This window comes from Mauremys mutica, chromosome 3 (assembly GCF_020497125.1).
Source record: "Mauremys mutica isolate MM-2020 ecotype Southern chromosome 3, ASM2049712v1, whole genome shotgun sequence".
NCBI classification, from domain to species: Eukaryota; Metazoa; Chordata; order Testudines; family Geoemydidae; genus Mauremys; species Mauremys mutica.
This window is the reverse complement of record NC_059074.1, coordinates 133,624,306-133,644,645: the sequence shown is the minus strand read 5'-3', so window position 1 is coordinate 133,644,645 and position 20,340 is coordinate 133,624,306. Positions and strand designations below refer to the sequence as shown.

General features: G+C 45.2%; 1 protein-coding gene across 1 annotated transcript in view; it reads left to right on the top strand.

The window, feature by feature from the left end:
- The window catches only part of RBM34 (RNA binding motif protein 34), a 35,855-nt gene extending 17,463 nt beyond the window's left edge, over nt 1-18,392 (top strand). Inside the window, exons 7-11 of the mRNA XM_045011258.1 lie at nt 210-293; nt 560-623; nt 707-749; nt 17,258-17,376; nt 18,052-18,392. Of these exons, the coding sequence (XP_044867193.1) occupies nt 210-293; nt 560-623; nt 707-749; nt 17,258-17,376; nt 18,052-18,324 (583 nt within the window). The 3' untranslated portion in view covers nt 18,325-18,392. The remainder of the gene's footprint in view (nt 1-209; nt 294-559; nt 624-706; nt 750-17,257; nt 17,377-18,051) is intronic.
- The last annotated feature ends 1,948 nt before the right edge of the window (nt 18,393-20,340 follow it).

The window sequence follows — 20,340 nt, the reverse complement described above, 5'->3', positions numbered from 1 at the left end:
AAAGAATCCTGTGGTACCTTATAGACTAACAGACGTTTTGCAGCATGAGCTTTCCGAAGAAGTGGGTATTCACCCACGAAAGCTCATGCTGCAAAACGTCTGTTAGTCTATAAGGTGCCACAGGATTCTTTGCTGCTTTTACAGAACCAGACTAACACGGCTACCCCTCTGATACTTAAATAGGATAAACTTTCTGTCTTTCTCTTCAGGCATAAGATCCATCCTAATATGAAATATATTAATGCTTATGTGGTTTTTAAGGAAGAAGGTGCTGCTACTAAAGCTCTTAAAAGGTATGTTTCATTTTAGTTCCTCATTAATGGCATTATATTTTGTGAGAATGGATTTACTGGATATCAGATTACAAGTATGAATTGTCTATTTTATTGTGTTTGACTCAAAATAAAAGCACTTTCGTCTAACTTTTTTTTTAAACTGCCTTTATTAAGAATGTTATGTTTGAAACCAGCGATAGGTTGTAAACCAAACATTTTAGTTATTCATTGGCCGTTTCTGTTTGCATTCTAATAGCCTTCCTTTTTCTCTTGTGCTACAATAGAAATGGAACTCAAATTGCCAATGGATTTCACATCAGAGTTGACCTTGCTTCAAAAGCCACTTCTGTGAGTAATATACATGATTTCAGAAGAACTTTTCTATATTTGCCTATAACCTAGTAGCTTATTGTTCTTTTTGTTGTTTTTAGCATGACAATAAGAGGTCTATATTTGTGGGAAATCTCTCATATGGTAAGTTTAAATGGATGTTCACATTCAGTCAATATTCCATAATCTTATTTTTTCAGCAAATGTAAAATAATTGATGCTTATGTTGATAGTAATACTTCTTTACTTGTTAAGATTTAGGGTAATATATATAGATAACAAACTATTAAAAAAACCTTCAAAATTAGATCACCTATTCTAAAACTTAACTGTGAAATGGCAAAATTATTGGTGGTTATAAATTTCTAGCAATGTAAATACATTGTTTTTCACCTTTTTTTAGTAACGTCCCTGTGGGTTTTCCATTTCAGGTGCACATGCACCTTTTGTATCTTTGATCAGGGATTTGTGGTAGCAGTGCCCGTCTGGTCCACACATGCACCCTAGCTATCCTCATGCTCTGTATTGAGAGTATATAGGGCTGCGATGGACAAAGCACCCTCAGTTCCTTCTCAACCATCTTGGCCTCAGACATAGTGTCTGGTGGTGCCTGTTTATTTAGCTAGCTACCTAGTTTGTACTTTATAGTGTAGTTAATCTTTAGTTTGTTTAATACTAATAGATTAGATTTAACAGTTTATTTTTTTGGGGAGGGGGCTGGGGGGTGTCTGAGAGGCTTTTAGATTCTTCCTGTGCCCTCTCTTTCCTGGAGAAACTCTCCTTCCCTTTTTCCATGGGGCATGCTTAAATCCCCAGGGTTTAAGTATTGCCTCACTTGCCAGTTGGTGACAGCCGTTCAAACTGAATCATAAAATCATAGACTTTAAGGTCAGAACGGACCATTATGATCATCTAGTCTGACCTCCTGCACAATGCAGGCCACAGAATCTCACCCACCCACTCCTGTATCAAACCTGTGTCTGAGCCATTGAAATCCTCAAATCATGGTTTAAAGACTTCAAGGTGCAGAGAATCTTCCAGCAAGTGACCCGTGCCCCACGCTGCAGAGAAAGCTTCTGCCAATCTGCCCTGGAGGAAAATTCCTTCCCAACCCCAAATAGGGCAATCAGCTAAACCCTAAGCTTGTGGGCAAGACTCGCCAGCCAGACGCCCAGGAAAGAATTCTCTGTAGCAACTCAGATCCCACCCCCTCTAACATCCCATCACACGTCATTGGGCATATTTACTGCTAATAGTCAAAGACGAATTAATTGCCAAAATTAGGCTATCCCATCATACCATCCCCTCCATCAAGCTTAGTCTTGAAGCCAGATATGTCTTTTGCCCCCACTGCTCCCCTTGGAAGTCTGTTCCAGAACTTCACTCCTCAGATGATTAGAAACCTTCGTCTAATATCAAGTCTAAACTTCCTGATAGCCAGTTTATATCCATTTGTTCTTGTTTCCACATTGGTACTGATCTTAAATAATTCCTCTCCCTCCCTGATATTAATTCCTCTGATATATTTATAGAGAGCAATCATATCTCCCCTCAGCCTTCTTTTGGTTAGGCTAAACAAGCCAAGCTCTTTGAGTCTCCTTTCATATGACAGGTTTTCCATTCCTCGGATCATCCTAGTAGCCCTTCTCTGAACCTTTTCCAGTTTGAATTTATCCTTCTTAAACATGGGAGACCAGAACTGCACACAGATGAGGTCTCACCAGAACCTTGTATAACGGTACTAACACCTCCTTATCTCTACTGGAAATACCTCGCCTAATGCATCCCAAGACCGCATTAGCTTTTTTCCCAGCCATATCACATTGGCGGCTCATAGTCATCCTGTAATCAACCAGTACTCCGAGGTCCTTCTCCTCCTCTGTTACTTCCAACTGATGCCTCCCCAGCTTATAACAATAGTTCTTGTTGTTAATCCCTAAATGCATGACCTTGCACTTTTCACTATTAAATTTCATCCTATTACTATTACTCCAGTTTACAAGGTCATCCAGATCTTCCTGTATGATATACTGGTCCTTCTCTGTATTGGCAATACCTCCGAGCTTTGTGTCATCCACAAACTTTATTAGCACATTCCCACTTTTTGTGCCAAGGTCAGTAATAAAAAGATTAAATAAGATTGGTCCCAAAACCGATCCGTGAGGACCTCCACTAGTAACCTCCCTCCAGCCTGACAATTCACCTTTCATTACGACCTGCTGTAGTCTTCCCCTTTAACCAGTTTCTTATCCACCTTTCAATTTTCATATTGATCCACATCTTTTCCAGTTTAACTAATAATTCCCCATATCAACTGCCTTACTGAAATTGAGGTAAATTAGATCTACTACATTTCCTTTGTCTAAAATACCTTCTCAAAGAAGGAAATCAGGTTGGTTTGGCATGATCTACCTTTTGTAAAACCATGTTGTATTTTGTTCCAATTACTATTGGCCTCAATGTCCTTAACTACTTTTTCCTTCGAAAAATTTTCCAAGACCTTGCATACTAGAGATGTCAAACTGACAGGCCTGTAGTTGCCCGGATCACTTTTTTTCCCTTTCTTAAAGATGGGAACTATGTTAGCAATTCTCCAGTCATATGGTACAACCCCTGAGTTTACAGATTCATTAAAAATTCTTGCTAATGGGCTTGAAATTTCATGTGCCAGTTCCTTTAATATTCTTGGATGAAGATTATCTGATTTCATCCCGTTAAGATGTTCGAGTTTGGCTTCTGCCTCGGATGTGGTAACATCTACCTCCATATCCCTCATTCCCATTTGTCAACCTACCATTATCCCTAAGCTCCTCATTAAAGACTGAGGCAAAGTTTGTTTAGATATTGGGCCATGCCTAGATTATCTCCATCCTCAGTCTTTAGCAGTCCCACTTCTTTCCTTGTTTTCTTCTTATTTATATGGCCATAGAACCTTTTACTATTGGTTTTAATTCCCTTTGCAAGGGAAAACTGTACATGGCTTTTGGCCTTTCTAACTTTATCCCTACATGTTCTGACCTCCATAAGGTAGCTTTCCTTGCTGATCACTCCCATCTTCCATTCCTTGTAGGCTTTCTGCTTTTTCTTAATCACCTCTCTGAGATGCTTGCTCATCCAGCTTGGTCTACAACTCCTGCCTATGGATTTTTTCCCCTTTCTTGGGATGCAGGCTTCTGATAGTTTCTGCAACTTTGACTTGAAATAATTTCAGGCTTCCTCCACCTTTAGATCCCCAAGTTCTTCAGTCCAATCCACTTTCCTAACTAATTTCCTTAATTCTTTAAAGTTAGCCCTTTTGAAATCAGAAACCCTAGTCACAGATCTATTTTTATTTATCCTTCCATTTAGTTTAAACTGAATTAGCTCATGATCGCTCGAACCAAGGTTGCCCCTACAACCATTTTTTCTATGAGATCCTCACTGCTCACCAAAACCAAATCTAAAATGGCATCCCCTCATGTTGGTTCAGCAACTGCTTGGTGAAGGAATCCATCAGCTATCGCATCTAGGAAAATCTGAGCCCTATTATTATTACTAGCACTTGTCCTCCAGTCTATATCTGGGAAGTTAGTCTCCCATAATCACACAATTCCCATTAGTATTTACTTCTTTAAAAACATTAGAAAGGTCTCTATCCATATCCAAATCAGATCCCTGCCGCTATAGCACACCCTAAGCACTATCTCAGGGGAGGCTCTAGTAGCTTTCTTCCCCAGTGTGATTTTTGCCCAGACGGACTCTGTCTTATCCATTCTATCCCTTCTTATTTCTTTACAGTCTACCTCATCATTGATATACAATGCTACTCCACCACCTTTGTCTTTATTTCTGTCTTTCCTAAACAGCACATACCCTTCAATACCTGTACTCCAGTCATGACCACTATGCCACCACTCTCACAGGCCTTGGGTGGCAGGCCAGTCCTCGCTCACAGACAACCCGCCAACCTGAAGCATATTCTCACCAGTAACTACACACCACACCATAGTAACTCTAACTCAGGAACCAATCCATGCAACAAACCTCGATGCCAACTCTGCCCACATATCTACACCAGCGACACCATCACAGGACCTAACCAGATCAGCCACACCATCACTGGTTCATTCACCTGCACATCCACCAATGTAATATATGCCATCATATGCGAGCAATGCCCCTCTGCTATGTACATCGGCCAAACTGGACAATCCCTACGGAAAAGGATAAATGGACACAAATCAGATATTAGGAATGGCAATATACAAAAACCTGTAGGAGAACACTTCAGTCTTCCTGGACACACAATAGCAGATTTAAAGGTAGCCATCCTGCAGCAAAAAAAACTTCAGGACCAGACTTCAAAGAGAAACTGCTGCGCTTGAGTTCATCTGCAAATTTGACACCATCAGCTCAGGATTAAACAAAGACTGTGAATGGCTTGCCAACTACAAAAGCAGTGTCTCCTCCCTTGGTGTTCACACCTCAACTGCTAGAAGAGGGCCTCATCCTCCCTGATTGAACTAACCTCATTCTTCTTCGAGTGCTGTCCCTGTGGGTGCTCCACTCTAGGTGACGGTGCGTCCCGGCGCTGTCGATCGGAGATTTTCGGTAGCAGTGCCTGGTTGGGGCGCACGCACCCAGATGGTATCTCCCGTCTAGTTGGAATCTTCCTGAGTGCGTGCGCCCCACACCCTCCTCAGTTCCTTCTCAACCATCCTCGGCTGAAGACGGGACTTGGAGCAGTGCTGCTTTCTCTTCCCTGCTATCTATAGGAAACAGTAACAAAGAACATAGAAATAATTATTAATTACTTCCCAGTTGTTTCCCTTCCTTGCCTTCTGGCTAAGATCAAGTGTAGTTACATAGTTAGTTACTTAGTTTAAAAAAAAAAAAATCACTTCAGACTTGTCTCTCACTGAGACACTCTCCCCTGCCATTTTTAATTTACAATGCCAGGGGCTTCAGGATTCAAGAGGTGTGTTTTCTGGCAGGACTCCATACCAAGTTTGGATGGGCACTCACATTGTGTGAAGTGCCTTGCGGAAGCCTACATCCCCGCAAAGTGCCTCCACTGTATGAGCCTCGAGTCGAGGGCTCGGCACGACAGAGACCTGCGGCTTGAAATACTTCTCATGGAAAAATCCCCGCAGCCGCTTTTGGAGATGGGGAAAGTTAAACCCACTCCCACATCCTCCCCAGCCGGATCGGAACCGGTGGGGAGCGTTGCTTCACCCTCCCTGGAGCGGAGGCAAGAAGCAGAGCAGTCTCATAGGAGAGACTCCAACAAGGGTAAGGGGTCTCCTGCGAGATCCCTACCCTCTGTGCTGACAGCGCCAAAGGTAGGCGCCTCAGCCCCGGATCACGCCTCAACAACGGCTCCCACAGACCGTAGAGGCAGAAATTCAACCTCCCGGACACAGCAGGATTCCGCGGCACCAAGCGCCTCAGCGCTAAAAATAGCCGCGAAGCCGGCTGCGCGCTCTGCCCCGGTGCCGACAAGGACTGCGGCACCGCAAGCCCCAGGGCTAAAAATAGCCGCGAAGCCGGCTGCGCGCTCTGCCCCGGTGCCGACAAGGACATCGGCACCGCAAGCCTCAGGGCGGAAGAAAGGAGAGAAAAGAAAAAAAAAAAAGCCACGGTTCCGACCGCGTGCTCTCCCCCGGTGCCAGGAAGAACGTCGGCACCAAGCCTGCCTTCTGCCCCTGCACCAGCAGCAGACCCCCTGCAGGGCACCTCCAACCCTGAACTGGCTACCTTCACTGAGAGCGAACCTGATCTACAACGCAAGCAGAGTTCTCCGCACCTCCCCCCACTGGAGCCTTTTCCACCTCAGGCTAAGGTCTGCAGCCACCAGCCTCAGTTTCCCTACTTTGCTCCCTATAAATGAGGCACTCTTGGAACCAGCTGACGCTCTCTGCAAACTCCAGGTTCTTTATTACCAACCTGCAGAAAAGCCGAACATAGATACTATGTTCCTGCTAAGGACGCTGACTTCCTATTTTCTCACAACTGAACTCTTTCATTATCGATGCAGTCGCACAAAGAACGAAACAGCCACAATATCAGTCCACCCCGCAAGACAAGGACCTTAAACGCAAGGTTTACATATCCTCCACTCTACAATTCTGGATCGCAAATTACCTTGCACTCCTTGCCAGGCGTGACTTTGATAACTACAATAAACTTTTGAATTCGCCTCTTACATTCCAGAGGACAGGACAGCGGACTTTAAATCAATTCTGAGTGAGTGCCAATTGATTTCCAGAACAGCCCTACAAGCCTCGTTAGACACGACAGACACAGCAGCCCGTACAACTGCACCGGCTGTGGTTAGGCGCAGATCTTCATGGCTTTCTGCATCTGGCATCCCTAAAGACCTGCAGAACAGAGTGGAGGACCTCCCCTTTGATAAATATAAACTGTTTACTTAAAAAAAAAAAAGAAAAAAACACCTGATGAACTACTTCATACAATGAAAGATTCTAGAGCAACACTGCGCACCCTGGGCATTCACCCATCTCTTCCCAGGGGTCAACGATACCAACCCTACCTAAGACTTACATACACAACAGTCTTATCGGCCTCAACACAAACCTTACCACGTAAATAGGAATCGCGCTAGACCCCCTAAGTGCAGACAAAATCAAGCTCAAGCAACCACTTCCCATCCATCTGGGAATAAACGACAATTTTAAAAGGTTGGTCCAGGGTCTGTGCGACCACTCCTTGATTCCACAGCCTATTTGCCCATTTCTCCACCGCCTCCAGAGTTTCCAACATGCCTGTCAGCAAATTACACAGGACCACTGAGTCCTCGAGATAGTTCAGTCCGGTTATTCTAGCCCATTCATATCCTATCCTCCTCCCCTTCCCCGTCCCTCTTCAGGGACCCCTCTTATGAGCACCTGCTTCGCGCAGAAGTGGCTTACCTTCTACACCTAGGCGCAGTGGAGCCTGTGCCGATGCAACATCCAGGGAAAGATTTCTACTCCCATTACTTCCTGACCCAGAAAAAGACTGGGGCTGGAGGCCTATACTAGACTTACGCCAACTGAACAAATTCGCGAGGATACAAAAATTCAAAATGGTCACACTGGGCACATTAATTCCTGCACTGGATCAAGGGGACTGGTTTACAGCCCTCGACCCACAGTACGTCTCTTTTCATATATCAATTCATCCAGCTCACAGATGCTTTCTAAGCTTCACAATTGGTCGTGACCATTTCCAATACAGAGTTCTTCCTTTCGGCCTCTCCACAGCGCCGGGAGTCTTTTCCTAAACTCTAGCTGTGCTTGTGGCTCACCTCCACAAACATGGGGTCACGCTGTTCCCCTACCTGGACGATTGCCTCATCAAGGGCAACTCCTATGGCGAGACACTCCAAGCTACTCTTTCACTATCGCCCTCTTTCACAGCCTAGGCCTCCAAATAAACGCCCAAAAATCCACCCTGACACCTACACAACAGATTGAGTTTCTCGGAGCTCATCTCAACTCAATCGAGAGCAGAGCCTTGCTCTCATATCACAGATTCCTCGCTATCACGCAGCTCAAACGCACGCTCTCTATTCATCCAAGGACACAGGCAAAACTCTGCCTACAGCTCCTTGGTCATATGGCAGTCACTACCTTCATACTCAAGTATGCCAGGCTGCACATGAGATGTCTTCAGGGCTGGCTCAATTCCAATTTCAAACCCAACAGACACACCTTAGGGATGCTGTTAACTCCGCCTCCCAACGTTCTAGCTTCCCTACAGTGGTGGACAAGACCAGAGAACCTCTGCACTAAGGTTTCCTTCCAGAACTGATCCCCAGCACTCGTGCTCACCACGGACGCTTCCCTAATTGGTTGCGGAGCGCATTTAGGGGGACACAGGGCACAAGGCCAGTAGTCTGCATCAGAGTCGCACCTACACATAAATCTCTTATTGCTCAGAGCTGTGAGATGAGCGTGCCTTCATTTTCTTCCCCTCATAAAGAACAAATACCTGCGAGTCTTAACAGACAACATAGCATGTATGTACTACATCAACAGACAAGGGGGAGCACGCTCACATTCTCTTTGCATGGAAGCCATCCGCCTATGGAATTGGTGTATATAACATCAAATACAGATCACCGCTTCCTACCTGCCAGACTGCCACAACACTACTGCTGACGCACTCGGCAGGCACTTCTCGACGGAACACGAATGGGAACTGCACCCCACAATACTTCAACAGCTCTTTTCCCTCTGGGGCACCCCGTCAGTAGACCTCTTTGCCACAATCCAGAACTGAAAATGTCCCCAGTTTTGCTCCAGAGTGGGACTCGGAACTGCATCCCCAGGAGATGCATTCCTCATCCCGTGGAACAGCTCTCTCCTGTACGCCTTCCACCAATCCCTCTGCTACACCGGGTTCTTCGGAAAATTGTGGACCACAAGGATCGGGTCATACTTATTGCCCCGGCTTGGCTGAGACAGACGTGGTATCCCTACCTACTCTGCATGCCCTTCCGTCACCCACGGGCTCTCCCCAACAGGCCAGATCTCCTTTTCCAGAACAATAGACTGGCTCTTTACCCTGAGTTCCTCAAGCTCCACCTCACAGCGTGGTTCCTTCATGGTTCCAAACCCATGAACTAGCCTGTTCTGAGCAGGTCCGCTATGTCTTCCTGCACAGTAGGAAAGACTCCACTCATAAAACCTATCTGCAGAAGTGGAACCGTTTCACACTCTGGTGCTCACATAATCACTTAGCGCCCAATATGGTGACCCTCCCTATCATTCTAGACTACCTCTTGGAACTAAAACAAGATGGACATTCGCTCAGCTCCACCAAAGTGCATCTGGTGGCACTTACCACCTTCCATGACCTCTTAGCAGGTTATTCACTCTTTACTCACCCAACCATAAAACGGTTTCTCACAGGCCTGCAAAACCTCTACCCTGAAATTCACCCAATATGAATTCATGGAATTCATGGAATCTTAACCTCGTTCTACACGCTCTCATGAAACCTCCATTCGAGCCCTTGGCTACCTCCTCTCATCTCCATATGTCCATGAAGGTGGCTTTCTTAGTTGCCATAACATCGGCAAGGAGAGTAGGTGAAATGAGTGCCCTGATGGCCCACTCTCCCTACACAATCTTCTCCAAAGACAAAGTCACTTTGAGATCACATCCTAAATTTCTTCCTAAAGTGGTATCTCCCTTCCACCTCAACCAACCTATATACTTACCTACTTTCTATCCTGAACCTCACAAGACTCCACAAGAGGCAACCCTGCATACTCTCGATGTCAGGCGAGCAATTGCCTTTTATTTAGACAGGACTAAACCATTTCACAAGTCTCCACGACTCTTTGTTTCCATTACCGAAAAAAATCAAACGGTATGGCTATCTCTAAACAACGTCTGTCCAAGTGGATCTCTGACTGCATCAGATCCGGTTACCATGCGAAGAATCTTCAACCGCCCAACGACATTAGAACTCATTCCACTAGAGCCATATCGGCATCCATTGCTTTCTTACACAACGTTCCCATTCCTGATATCTGCAAAGCGGCTACATGGTCATCTGAACACATGTTTGCAAAACACTGTGCTCTAATGCAAGACACCACGGCAGACACAATAGTAGGTCATACAGTACTATCTTCAGTACTCCCTGCCGTATCTCCAAAGTCCCACCAACCGTAGTGGGTACTGCTACACATTCACCTAGAGTGGAGCACCCACAGGGACAGCACTCGAAGAAGAAGAGAAAGTTACTCACCTTGCAGTAACTGAGGTTCTTCGAGATGTGTGTCCCTGTGGGTGCTCCACTCCCCGCCCTCCTCCCCTCTACTTTGGAGTACTGAGATGACTCTCCACGGTAGAGAAGGAACTGAGGAGGGTGTGGGGCGCAGGCACTCAGGAAGATTCCAACTAGACGGGAGATACCATCTGGGTGCGTGCGCCCCAACCAGGCACTGCTACCAAAAATCTCCGATCGACAGTGCCGGGACGCACCATCACCTAGAGTGGAGCACCCACAGGGACACACATCTCGAAGAACCTCAGTTACTGCAAGGTGAGTAACTTTCTCTTATTTCTAGCCTGATTCTGGCTTGCATATTTATACCTGCCTCTAGAAATTTCCACTACATGCATCCGACGAAGTGAGTATTCACCCACGAAAGCTCATGCTCCGTCTGTTAGTCTATAAGGTGCCACAGGACTCTTTGCTGCTTTTACAGATCCAGACTAACACAGCTACCCCTCTGATACTATTCCACCATGTTTCTGTTATCCCTATAATATCCAGTTTCATTTCCTGCACCAGTAACTCTAATTCCTCCATTTTGTTACCTAGGCTCCTCACATTGGTGTACAAACATCTTAATTCTTGCTGTTTGGTTTCACTCACATTCTTTACTTGATTAGGCCCAGACATTCTACTGCCAGTATCACCTATTAGAATTGTATCTACAGTACCCTTCCTCCGTATGTCCATTCTCCTACCCACGACAGTATCCTTTCTTGCTTCGTTTTCTTCACTCTCAACTGCTTGGGGATACTCACATGCCATGTAAGTGCAAAATCAGCTCAGGATTGTAGAGTTCCAGGAAAGACAGAGAGAAAACTTAGATTTCTCATGATGGAAGGCCCCTGTGAACTGCATCAGGCCCAGGCACCCTCCCTCTACACTAGCCTCCAAGTGACTACAGCATCCCAACAACCTCTGCAGCTGAATCACTTCCAGATATTCACAAGAGAGATCTACAAGTTGTAGTGCCAAATCATCTGCCAAGTGGAGCTCCAAATCTCCTCAAAAAGAAGATGGCCCTAAGAGACTCGCTGTAGTAAAGACCTCCGGCCCCACAAAGAGTACCACTGAGGCTTTAAGTGGACTCCGAATCCAGGATCCCTCTACATCTAAACCCTTGAGTACAGCTAAACCACAGGGGTACTGAAGAATACCTTGATGCTATCTAATCATGATCCAGGTGCTAGGGACTCCCGAGACTCTGCACCAAGGAAGATGGTACTGACTGCAACCTCTGCTTCCTCATTACTGACTGATGGATCTGGGTACCACAGTCAACTGGTACCAGCCATAGGCACTGACTTCTACTGGTATTGGTGGGTGTTTGACCCCCCTCTGGCCCCGGCCCCGCCCCCACTCCACCCCTGCCCTGCCCCCTCCCTGCCCCTATTCTGACTCCTTCCCCAAATCCCATTATCTCCCCCTCTCCACTCTCTGCCTTCTCTTCTGAGTGCGCCACATTCCCACTCCTCCCCCTTCCATCCCAGAGCTTGCTACAGCTGTTTGGCAGTGGCAAGTGTTGGAAGATAGGCGGAGGAGCGGAGACGCAGTGCACTCAGGGGAGGAGGAGGTGGGGTGGGGAGCTTGGCTGCTGGTGGGTGCAGAGCACCCACTAATTTTTCCCCGTGTGCACTCCAGCCCCGGAGCACCCACGGAGTCAGCGCCTATGGTACCAGCACAATCTGCACCACCCTCGGTACTGCAGGTTTTCACTGCTGAGACTCATCAAGTTTCTACACAGATCCACCTGGTACTGCAGGAATTCAGATTCTTCAGAGACCTATTAGTCTCCAGTGAACCTGAGTCTCCATTGTTGAGTGCAGAAAGACTCTCCCAGTAGCACAGCCTACTTTATCCCTAGTAAGAAATTACTCATTGGAACCAACTGATTTCCTTGTGCCCATGGGAATCGGCAGACAACCTACTACTCCACCATTGTCTCCCCCTCTCCTCTCCCCCGTCCACATCACCCCTGCAGACTGTGGAAACAACTGTGTTCTTCTGACTCACAAATTTCTATCCAAGGTTCCTTCTATGATCAATCCAGGCCTGACTCTCTTGGAACCTTCTCTTCAAGGGACCCTTCAGACACAGACAGCCTCAAGCTGTTCCATTACCCTTGGTATCACCAACCTTGGGTGCCTCATCCCTTTATTTATGACCCTCCCTAATAGCGATATTGGATCCTTGGGTAGCCTACCATCAACATTTCTCCAGAGCACCTAGCTCTCAAATTGAGGATCAGAAAGAGCACTCTTCTGTCCCTTCCCTCCCCTCACATAATCCCCACCACAGGAGGAGGAGTTTGAAGAGCAAGTAAAAAGAACTGATACGGAGACTATCCCTCAAACGGATCTTTCTTCGTACTTCCCAGATGAAGCAGTTATGCCCTCCTTTCCCCCTGGTCACACACACATGATTTCAAGCAATTTCAAGATTTGATGAAGAGAGTCACTGACATTCTCCATATCCCCTTGGAAGAAGTCCAAGAGACCCTTGGGCATTCTTCATACACCATCTTCCAATCAAGTAGCTTTGCCCATAAAGGAGGTATTGCTGGAGCCTGCCAACATAATTTGGCAAACCCCAGCTTCTGCACCTCCAATTTCAAAGAGATCAAATAAAAAGTACTACTTTCCCACTGGGGGCTCAGAGTTTTTGGTTGTGGTGGTGATTGGTTATTCAAAGGAAGCTCTTACACCCAAGTCAAGCTACTGTCAAAAAAGCTACAGCTCTATTTGGCATGCTAGGATTTCAGCTCAGTACCAAGAAGTCCTCTTTCTTATCTGTTTAGCGAATAGAGTTCATGCTTCAATGTGCAGAGCTTGCCTACCCAAGGACAGATTTCTTACTGTGACAGATTTGATTATGCAAGTCCATGTGAGCCCTCAGGTAACTGCCAAGTCTTTGTCTGCAGCTCATCAATCACATGACAGCATGCATCTTTGTCCCATTAAATGTCTGGTTACATCTATGCTGCTTCCGGGGTCTGGCTCAGAATGGTTTATACTCCCAACAGACACAGTTTGAACAAGCTCTTCCTATATGCTAGTCTCTCTTGACTGGTGGAAGAATCCAGGTAAAGTCTGCTTGGGAATCCTCTTCGCCCCTCTACCTCCCACCATCACCATAGTTTTTGGTGCATGCCTTTTATGCCTTATCTTCAGGGCTCATCTTCAGGAACATACTATTGAGGGTAGGTGGACTGCCCAGGAATCTTCTCTCCGTATAAACTTTCTGGAACTCAGGGCCGTCAAGTATGTCTGCCAACACTTTCTTCCTGTGATCAAAGGACCATCTGTACTAATAACGGCAGACAACAGGGCCAGTATGTACTACATACATTGTCAGGGGCTAGCAAGACCCCTTCCCTTTGTGCAGAAACTATACTTATGGAACTGGTGGACAGCCCACCGGATTTTCAAGCTGTTTACTTACTTGGCCTCCAAAGCACCGTAGCTGGAGGTCTCAGGAGGAACTACTTTCAGAATCGAGTGAGAACACAATAACTCTATACTAGAACAGATATTTCTCATTTGGGGTTTCCCAGACATAGATCTCTGCACACTTCCTGTTGGTGGTAGTGGCAAAAAGTTTTGCTCAAGAGGAGGTCAAGGTCACCATTCCTTGAGAGATGCCTTTCTCATGTCCTGGTCAAAGAACCTAATGTATGCCTATCTTCTGACATCTCTCATCCTCAGAGTTTTAAACAAAATCAAGCAAGACGGAGCCAAGATCATCTTAATTGCACCAACTTGGCAGGGACAGGTATGGTTAGTATACCTAATTTGTCTCTGCTCTCACTCTTCTATCAGTCTTGCATTAACACCCAACCCTTTCATTCAGGACTCAGGAAACATTTTTCACCCCAACTTGAACACTGTATTACTCAAGGCTTGTTACCCTGGTTGGCTTCTGGGGATAGAACTCTCCTGTTCCAGAGAGGTTCAAGAGGTTCTGTTGAATAGTAGGAAAGAATTAACTAGAAAAACTTACCTGCAGAAACGGAAGAGATGTTACACCTGTGTTCAACTGACTCTCCCCCTCTTGGAGATCCTAGAGCAAGTGCCTTTTTGATTTGAAGAAAGCAGGCCTTTCTCTGAGTTCCATTAAGTTCTCTTACTGGACGTTGTGGCATTCCATTCTCCAGTGTTTGCTAACCCTTTCCACAAATCAGTGAGCCCACCCCAGCTGGGATTTGAACTTAGTCCTTATTTCTCTGATGAAACCTCCTTTTGAACCTTTGGCCACAGGTTCACCCTTACACTTAGCCATGAAGATGGTTTTCTTGGTGGCTATCACCTCGGCTTGGAGAGATGGTGAGTTTTAGGGGCTTTGATGGCTGACACTCTTCCCCTAAGTTTTCCTTAAACACAAGGTATCCATCCAACCACATTCCCCCTGGTTTTATGTAAGATCATTTTGGATTTTCATATCAGGTTGTTCATCTGCCAGTTTTTTCACACACAATTTCATTGGTCTAGGGAGGATGCCATCCTAAGTTTCCTCTAAGCTGCACGGCCGCACAGCTACCTATTAAGCCCCAAGCCCTCATCCCTCTGCCCCAGCCCTGAGCCCCATCCCACACTCTGAACCCCTTGGCCCCACCCCCACCACATGAATTTTGTTATGTGCACCAATATGAAGGTAATGTGTCACACACCACTTCCATATTGGTGCACAGAACAAAATTCATTCCATACATGGCCATAACAAATTAGAGGGAACACTTTACACCTTGGACATTAGGCAGGTGTTAGTAGTCTATTTGAACAGGACTAGACCCTTTTGGGCCTCTCCTCAATTATTTGTTTCTGTTGCAGACAGAGTTAAAGGAACACCTTCATCCACACACAGATTTTTCCAAAGGGGTTGCAGGTTGTATGTTCTCCTGCCATAAAACTGCTGATATCCCATGCCCTCCTAGGATTATAGTCTGTTCCACCAGATCACAGTCCACCTTTGTTTCCATATTAAAGAACATTCCTATTGCAGAAATCTTCAGAGCTGCCACGTGGGCCTCAATCCACGCATTCTCAAAGCCCTGTGCTCTAGTGCATGCATCCTAGGCAGATATTTTATTTGGGACTGCCAACCTCCAATCAATTTTGGATCCTATTTCAAAGCACCCAGCTCCTCTACGGAATATTGCTTGGGAGTCAGCTGAAGTGTAGCACCAATAGGGATGTTATTTGAAGAAGGAGAAGTTACTTACCTTGCACAGTAACTGAAGTTCTTTGAGATTTTTATCCTTATGGGTGCTCCTCTACCTTCTGCTCTGCTTTGGAGTCTCCTGTCTGTGGGACTTTTCAGTAGAGAATGAACCAAGGGCGGTTTGTCCGTTGCAGTCCTATATGTCCTAAGTACAGGGCACAAGGATGGCTAAGGTGCTTCTGCAGACCGAACGGTGCACCTGAAGTGGGACATCCATCAGGACAGACACCTTGAACTCCAGTTACTGTAACCGTATATACTCGTTCATAAGCCGAATATTTTTAGTAAAAAAGTAACACGCATCAAAGAGCGGGGGTCGGCTTATAAATGGGTCTATACCAAAATTTGATTTTAAACTCAATGGAATCATTTAATTGAATATCTAATACATTGTCGTTTTGTTTACCTGGAGCGTCTGCAGGCATGGAGCTCCTTAGCTCCCTGTGGCCGCGGTTCGCTGTTCCCAGCCAATGGGAGCTGCGGAAAGTTGCGCATCAAACTGCGGACACTGGGAGCTGAGGGGCTCTGTGCCTGTGAACCCTCCAAGTAAACAAAACATCCCGACCCACCAGCAACTTATCCTGACGGGCCAGGAGCCAAAGTTTGCCAACCCCTGAAATATAGGGTCGGCTTATGAAAGGGTCATACAATTTTTGCTATTTTTACCTAACCATCTTGGGGGGTCGGCTTATAAACGAACAGGCTAATGAACAATTATATACAGTAATCTCTCCTTTAGTGCTGCTAAAACATCATCATTTTCAGTTCTGGTAGTTGAGTGAATTTTTTTGAGAAGTACAATCAAGTTATTTAGATCTAAAAGTTGACCTGCCTTAAAATCTAGATTGCAAATTATGTTGTGGTAACTATTTTTAAAGTTTGTTTAGTAAGATTTACAAAAATATTTTTTCGTTTGCTTCTGCAGAAGAGCCAGTTTTTCCAGAGTGCACTGACATTGGGCTTTAAGCCTTGTCTACATACACAAATTTTATATCCCTTTAGGTTTTCTTATATTGTTAAAGCAGTACAATTCCCATTAGTGTGAATGGATTTATACTAGTATAAACAGCTTAGAACAATATAGTTTATTCCTCTACAGGAAGAGGAATAACCTGTACTAATTGAACTGCATCCACACTAGTGATTGTATAACTAACTATATCAGTTCAAAAATCTCTCACCTCACTGGCATCATTATACCAAGAGCATCTTCAGTCAAGTATATTATGTTTGTAAGAAGTGTCACATCAGGCCTATTATCATTTAGACTGATTATCCCTTAAGCACAAGTCAGAGCTATAGGTGGTGAAATAGCTGTTTCAGGTTTTAAAAAATATTAATTTTAGCTCCATTCAAACCACAGATGTAAATTATTTGATAAGATGACATTTTAATCTAGCCTTTGTTTCTGCCTAATGATGTATTCTATTGTTTCTTAAAGCTTAATCTGCATTTTTCAAAGTAAATGTCCTAGTTTATGTATTCTCTGTTGTTAATGTATAGATAATTTCCTGTCAGATCAAATTTATTTGCTTAACTAAAGCATCTAAAATATGTGTATATGAATTTTAAACTATAGCAGAGTTTTTGGTAATACTCCTAAAGCTGTGTCTATTTCATTAACATAACCCTAACCCCACAGTGATTCCTCTTGCCTGCAGAAATTGAAGACGATACTGTGCGAGAACACTTTTCTGAATGTGGAAATGTAGTAGCAGTGCGAATTGTGAGAGACAAAAACACTGGCATTGGCAAAGGGTTTGGCTATGTTCTGTTTGAGGTATGGAAAGATAATGTTTTGGGGAGACCAGGAGTTCTCCAAATACTAAATGAAGATCTGCCCGAATATTGTTATGTTTTTGACTTTTACACAGTAATGGTAGTATACACTGCACTCTACAGACAGGTAGGAAGACATGTCTCTTCTCTGAGCCATTTAATGTAAATTAAGCAGATACAACACAAACTGCTAAGTGTTGTGCACAAGAGGAGTTGTGGACTACTGAGTTTTAAGGAGTGATTTGAAGGTGGAAAAGGGGAGGTCATCTGGCACATGGAAAGGGAAGTCTTCTCCGTTTACAGTTACCAAAGGAAATGTTCCCTGTACTCAGGACTGGGCTCTTGGTTCCCCTTGCATGGGGCCATCTCGTGCTATCAGATTTTTAAGTGGAACTCTCTGTTGGTTTCAATGGGAAGTTCTGTTTAATACTATCTTGGAATATAAGTGTCTATGTTTTGGTGAATCAGGCTTTCAAAGCTAGTATTTGTCAGAGAGTAACTATGTATTGCACAGAGGTCTGCTCGTGTTCCTGAACACAATACATATGCTCTATTATCCAGACTCATTTCTATTTTACAATTTTCCATAGGCAGAATGTATACAAAATATTTCTGGTTTTATAGGTAATGTCTGTCCAATTGTTAACCTTCAAACCTAATGTGTTTGGTTTAATAGAATACAGATGCTGTACATCTTGCTCTGAAACTAAACAACTCTGAACTGAAGGGAAGAAAGCTTAGAGTGAAACGCTGCGTCGAGAAGGAGAAAAACAAGAACAGTTCAGACAACGTAAAGGACTCTGGTTCAAAGCACAGATTTGGTACTTCATTAAAAAATACAGAAAAATATACCAACAATTCATTTGCTGGTGAAAAAGCAACCCCATTGAAAAAGAAAACAAAGAGACCAAAAAGTGTGACTAGAACAAAAGGTGGGAAACACAAATAATATTGACACATTGCTAATTTTGGAATTTGTAAAAATGTTTGTTTTTTAATAAACTCCAATGGAAAGGTGGTCTGTCACTACTGTTTCTTACCTATAAAGTTGTACAGCGTTGTGTGTGTGTCTGTGTGTGTGTGTTTTCACCTGCAGCGCCTGATGGCAATATAACTCGCTGGAAGGACACTTGTGTCCATACCCCTTGACTGGAAACAGTAAGATGGTATAGGTTCCAGACACACTTTACTCTTCAGCCACTTTCCTTTTTAGAGGTGGTTCTTCCTTGGAAATGTCTGTGTGAAATTACTCATACAACAGTTATCTTAATACAAACAAGATTTATTTTAAGCAGGAAAAAGGAAATTATTTGCTTATCTTCCAGGTTTACACTTCTTGTAAGTTAAGGTAGTCTCACTCACTTAGTTGGATGTGGGATAAAGAGAGATCTTGTATAACTAAAAAGCAAGTTCCTGTTCTGATATTATCAGTCAAACCTTTTTCTGGCCAGAGGGAGGTATCTCTGCTGCTTAACTAGCACATCAGACCCTCAATCAAGGCTCGGCATCACAACCTTTCAAACCACTTTTCTTATCTACAGTAGAACAGAGTTATGAGCACCTTGGGAACAGAATTATTCATAACTTTGAACAAAACATTATAGTGGCTCTTTCAAAGATTCACAGCTGAACACTGACTTAATACAGCTTTGAAACTTTACTATGCAGAAGAAAAATGCTGCTTTCCCTTTATTTTTTTTAGTAATTTACATTTAATAGTACTGTACTGTATTTGCCTCCCCCCACTCCCCTTTTGATTCTGTACTCTGGTTCCAAATGAGGTGTGGTGTTAACTGGTCAGTTCATAACTCTGGTGTTCATAACTCTGACGTTCTGCTATGTATGCATAACAGGGTTTTCAGAATTCCTTGTATTCTCTAACAGCCACTGATGTACAGTGGAACCGCAACGTTATGAACAGCAGAGTTACAAACTGACCAGTCAACACCACACCTCATTTGGAACCAGAAATACACAGTCAGGCAGCAGCAGAGACAAACACCAGGAAAAAATAAATATATATACTGTACAGTACTGTGTTAAATGTAAACTACTAAAAAAAATGTTTAAAGTAAAAAGATTTGACAAGGTAAGGAAACCTTAGGCCTGAACGCCACAGTATATTTTGTCTATTTAGATCAGGGGTGGGCAAACTTTGGCCCAAAGGCCACATCTGGGTGGGGAAATTGCATGCAGGGCCATGAATGTAGGGCTGGGGTTGGGGTGCTGGGTGTGGGAGGGGGTGCAGTGTGCAGAGCGAGGGGTTGGTGTGCAGGAGGGGTGTGGGGTGTACAACGGGGCTCAGGGCAGGGGTTTGGGGTGCAGGAGGGGGTGTGGAGTGTGAGAGGGGGCTCAAGGTAGGGGTTGGGGTGCAGGGAGGAGTGCAGCAGGGGTGTGGGGTGTACGAGGGGGCTCACGGCAGGGTGTTGTGTACAAGGGGGTGTGGGGTGTGGGAGGAGGCTCGGGGTTGGGGTTTGGCAGGGAGTGTGGGGTGCAGCAGGGGGTTCAGTTGCGGGCTCCAGCCTGGCACCGCTTACCTTGAACGGCTCTGGGGTGGCAGCAGCCCACAGCAGGCTCCCTGATTGCCCTGACCCTGTGCTGCTCCAGGAAGTGGCTGGCACCACGTCCCTGCAGCCTTGGGGGACGGCAGAGGTCTCTATGTGCTGCCCTCGCCTGCGGGTACCTTCCCCCGAAGCTCCCATTGGCTGTTGTTCCCCGTTCCTGGCCAATGGCAGCAGTGGGGGGCCGTGCCTGCAGGCGAGGGCAGCACGTGGAGCCCTCTGCCTCCCCCAGGAGCCGCAGGGATGTCGTACCGGCCGCTTCTGGAAGCGTGCCTTAGTCCCATGGTGCCATGGGGGTGACAATCCCTCAGGCTAGATCCAAAGCCTTCCCCTCATTTAGATAGTCCCTGCCCTGAAGGGTTTACAGCAGTGGTGGGCAACCTGTGGCCCATCAGGGTAATCTG